Source organism: Belonocnema kinseyi, chromosome 5 (genome assembly GCF_010883055.1).
Source record: "Belonocnema kinseyi isolate 2016_QV_RU_SX_M_011 chromosome 5, B_treatae_v1, whole genome shotgun sequence".
In the NCBI taxonomy this organism is placed as follows: domain Eukaryota; kingdom Metazoa; phylum Arthropoda; class Insecta; order Hymenoptera; family Cynipidae; genus Belonocnema; species Belonocnema kinseyi.
In genome coordinates, this window is record NC_046661.1 from 40,436,773 (window position 1) to 40,441,514 (window position 4,742).

General features: G+C 31.0%; 1 protein-coding gene across 1 annotated transcript; it reads right to left on the reverse strand.

Annotated features, from left to right (window-relative positions):
* Positions 1–485: 485 nt before the first annotated feature.
* LOC117173615 lies at positions 486–1,622 on the reverse strand. The gene has a single exon (XM_033362255.1). The coding sequence runs from the start codon at positions 1,620–1,622 to the stop codon at positions 486–488; it is 1,137 nt and encodes a 378-aa protein (XP_033218146.1).
* Between the last annotated feature and the right edge of the window lie 3,120 nt (positions 1,623–4,742).

Genomic DNA, 4,742 nt, shown 5'->3' on the forward strand with positions numbered 1-4,742 from the left:
AGGGAGAACCCACTACATGAAGAAGCTCAAGCAGACAATAAAAGACGGAAGCCGAATCACGGCTAATTGGCCTTATCCCTATGTTCCCGAAGGTATGCGAGATATATATTGGGGTTACTGTGGCGGTGTTATTTAAGATCCCCACACTACCAGGAAGTGCGAACCCTTCCTGGTGTGTTTTTGAACATTTTCCACGAGCCCTCGTAAAAAAAAAAATCATCATCATCATCATCATCGTCATCGTCATCGTCATCGTCATCGTCATCATCATCATCATGCGATGCTGTGTTTCACTGAAAGCATATGACGAATTATCAATCGAAGCATGTAACACGTGAGATTGGAATTAAAGCCGCCTCTTCCTCGGAATCGTGCAAAGAGCATCTCTATGGAATCTGTCGTGCACTGCCTTGTGCACAATTGAAAACTTGGCATTTTCCAAGACACATCATCGTACAGTTCCAAAAGACCGCGAATTTTCATTTCTAAACCATTAAGCAAGGCAAAGTTTTCATGCAACCATTTTTACCCAGGACTTTTAAAGATGGAGCCCACGACAGAAAATCTTCTACAACCGCTCTGGATTCTACATTCTCAGTAGGCAAGGCACTCTTTAACGGATTTATATCTCGAGTTTTATTGCTGTCGGCGGCATCAGTTAAACGATTAATTACTAAAATGCATTCTGCTGATTCTAAAAGCGTCTCGGAAACCACCAGTCCTTTTTCATGTGCTTCAATCATTGCCTTGGCCAATTTACCACCAAAGAGATGACGTGATCTCTCAACATTCATTTTTTGAAATGAATTTGGATAAAAATGAACCTCTGTAATGTGGTTCAAGTTATTCGACAACTTGCCTCTTTGATCTGCATCCCAGGTAGCTTTCATATCAGAAAGATACAAGACTTTTCCATTCATGAATATCTTTCCATATTTCAGGAGAGCATTCACGAGATTTGTTACTTCGTGGTAACAGTCATGAATGAAAATGATCTGTTCACCATTGTGCTCAAAGCTAGGCTTTTGTGCTGTTACTTTTAGGAGATTGTAGCATTTAATATTACGAGTGCCTTGGTCGCAAACCGTCATCCTGATATCGAGGCCAATTTCTTCACCCTTGTCGAGCATCATTTTAAGTAGAATCACAATGTTTTTTCTATTAACAGAATGCCGTGCAAAGAAAAATCCAACTACTTGTCGCCACCTGTAGGAAGTGTGTATACCATTGAGTGTGAACACAAAAACATGATTAGCACGATTTTGCGTTATTCCCAATGGGCCAAGATCTTCAAAGCCTACTATTAAATCGTGTTTTGAACTATACTCCTCGAATTCTTTGCACGACATTTCATCCCATTTTACATTGCACAACTTGGCTTCAGGTGGCAAAGTTTTTAGATCCTTTTCGAGATCTTGGAATGACAATTCTATGAAGCCTGGAGCAACGTCGTACTTAGCGACCCATTTTTCAACGGTTCTGGGATGAGGCAATTGTAATCCTGTTTGTCGCATTCTATCATAGCAGGAGGCCGAATAATAATACCATTGCATCGCTAAAAGCTTCTGAGCATCAGTGTAAGGTTGTGCACAATTATTAGGTCTCATTTGCAACCCAATCATAGTTTTACGCACTTCGTTTGTGACATTATTTGATGATAAAAATGTTTCCAGATTAATGCTATTGTTAGTCTTTGGAATTTCTTCTAGTCTAATAGTTGTTCTTTTGATATCTCATAATTGTTGAACAACCTTACTGCACATTGCACGCAATCTTGCATTTTCTGCTTCTAATTGCATTTCTCTATTCATTTCTAAATCAAAATCCTGTACTGAAGAATTATCAACTTCAGACATCAATGGCTAAGCGCCGGGAGGAGAAGGAATATACAATTCGTAATTCTCTTCTTCTTTTCTACAAGCAAGCACGTCAGATTGATGATTTAGAGATAAAGATCTATGTAATTGAGCATTTGTAACAGTATTTTCAATCGCTCTATTTTCCTTATGATAAACTCTTACCAAACTTTCTTGATCAAAAGGACGATCAACAGCATTGTTCAGTTGCCTATAATCAGTAGGCACTGCTCGACGAACAAGTTTCTGACGCTCTGGAGTTGTGAAATCCTGAGCACAAAAATGGCTGCCGCAAATCATCGTCCTCCATTGAACCGCAGATTTCAAAATGTTTTAAGAGATTTAAAAAATATGCAAAATAATTCAGGATTTTTAATTTTGGAAATAGAAAAGTTGTAATTCCTTGTATAATTTTAAGATATATTTTTAATAAAATTCCTTAAAGTCCCTTTAACATCCTTCAAAATCTTGGTAGTAGTAAAATCCCTTAAAATTACTTCAAAACCCACGAAATCTAAATGCTAAAAAAAGTTGACATTATACACATGTTACAGAACGAGTAAAATAATTTTTCTGTCTAATCGTTTTGACAACAAAAATAATCTGAAGATAGTTTTCAAATTCGGCACATTTACAGAATTGGCGCTATTTCCAAACCGAAAAGATGATTTTTCAACCAGGAACATTAAATTTCTCTGAAAAGATCCATTTTTTAAAAATATTTTACCAGAAAAATTTTCACGTAAAAAATTAACTTTTAATAAAAAAATTATTTTCAACGAAACAGATGAATTTTTAACAACGACAAATCAATTTTATGCTAAAATAGTTATTTTCCTAATAAAATGATGAATCTTCAATCAAAGAAATGAATTTTTAACCAAAAATAGAATAGTTACATTTTCATTAAAAAGTAAATTTTCAACAAAATAAAATAAATGTTTAACCAAATAGATTAATTTTAAATCATTTAGGAAGATGAATTTCCTGCCAAAAATTAATCTTTTTGGCAGAAAACTAATTTTCCTGAGTTAACAATATTTTCACTTTTTTCTGTTTGAAAATTCATCTCTTAGATTAGAAAATAGGTTTTTTCTATAGAAAATTAATTTTTTCGACTTAAAATTTAACGATTTCATTTTTGGTCTGAAACAAATCTTTCTTTTAGAGAAATTATATCATCTTGGTTTAAAATTAATCTTTTTAGTTAATAATTATTTTTTTATTAAACATGACTTTTTTCAATTGAAAATTAAAATGTTCGAAATTTGGTCAAAAACTTACCTTTTTTAGAGAAATTAAATCTTTTGGTTAAAAATTTCTTTCAAAATTAAAAAATTTGGCCGAAAATACATGTATTTTGTTGAAATTAATATTTTTTGATAAAAAATTAATCTTTCTGTTAAGAAAGTAAACAAAAACAAATGTTCGCTGCATGCACATTGCCGTTGCGCGGGAGAATGACGTGCACGATATAACTTGGCAACCAGAAAAAGCTACACGGTTTAGAAAAATAAAAAGATCATAAGGAATAATTTGCACACAAAAAAGTGAGAAAAAAGAACGAGCTCAAAACGAAAAATCAGATTGAAACTTTTTAAAAAATTTTTCTACCTGAAATTTTGAATTTTTTTTTACAATTTCACAGTAAAAAGGGCACTTACCTCCACATAAGACCTATAAATTTTAGTAAAATAGGTTAAAAATGTCTGGGATGTAGTATTTAAAAAAAATCACCAAAAAATTCAATGTGACGTCATTTCTACAATTCTGAAATTTTTTCAAAAATATTTTATCACAATATCTTACCTACCTAACACTAATATTTATCCCAGTTAAAATAAAAACACTCTTATAGCTAACAACTCTGATCGATAAATGTTTCACTGCTTTTCGGTGGTAAACAGAATAAAATAATCCCGGTATCTCCTCGTGTATTTCGACAGTCTATGTAAGCCAAGATTACATTAATAATAAATTTTTTCAATGTGAAATTCGAAATGTGTATATATAATAGAGCGGAGTGAGAATGATCAAATTGGTCAAATCGTTTGAGCTGAGCGAAAAAAATTTGTGGGTAGACCTCCGAAAAAAGTAAAAAAAATTTTGAAATCGGTTAATATCTTCTGTTCCCTTTTTTTATTTGAAAATTCCCGAAAGTTTCCCTATTGCTTCGAAAATTATGGCGAACTATTTCTATGTTTAGTTTTTTTTAGTGAATAATAATAAAAATTTAATAATAAACAAATTTTTTTGCTTAATTTAGAAATTTTTGAAAATGGCAAAAAAAATGTTTTTTTTTTATTGAGTCCTATACAAAAACTGCACATAGAAAAAATTCCTCATAATTTTCGAAGAAATAGGGAAATTTTTTGGAATTTTCCAAAATTAAAATTTTTAAATCAAAAAAGGGAACAGAAGATATATTAACCGATTTTAGATTTTTCAATAATATTCCTAATTAAATAATTAATCAATTAGCTGAATATGATATTTAGGTATGTTTTAGTTTTCTATCTTTTAAATAGAAATATGAAAATAGAGTGTACCTTTTTTTGAGCATAAAAGTATCTCTTTAAATTGTCCGGAATGTTCACATAAAAATTCGTAGTATTATACTTTTTACGAATAAAATAGTAAAAGAAAACATTTTTTGATGTTGCACTAAAGTATTTTTTAGTTTTCTTTTTTTTTAATAGAAATATGAAAATAAAGTGAATATTTTTTTTCATAAAAAGTATTCTTTAAATAGTCCAGAATGTTCACGTAAATATTCGAATTATTCTCTTTAGGAATACAATATTAAAATAAAACTTTTTATTTTTTTACTTTTCACAAGTATTTATCATAAAAATAAAATATGAAATTTCAAGGTCAGGATTTTCA

What these genes read in the sequence shown, in the direction of transcription:
- LOC117173615 (XM_033362255.1), bottom strand. Translation starts at nt 1,622, where the DNA reads ATGATTGGGTTGCAAATGAGACCTAATAATTGTGCACAACCTTACACT.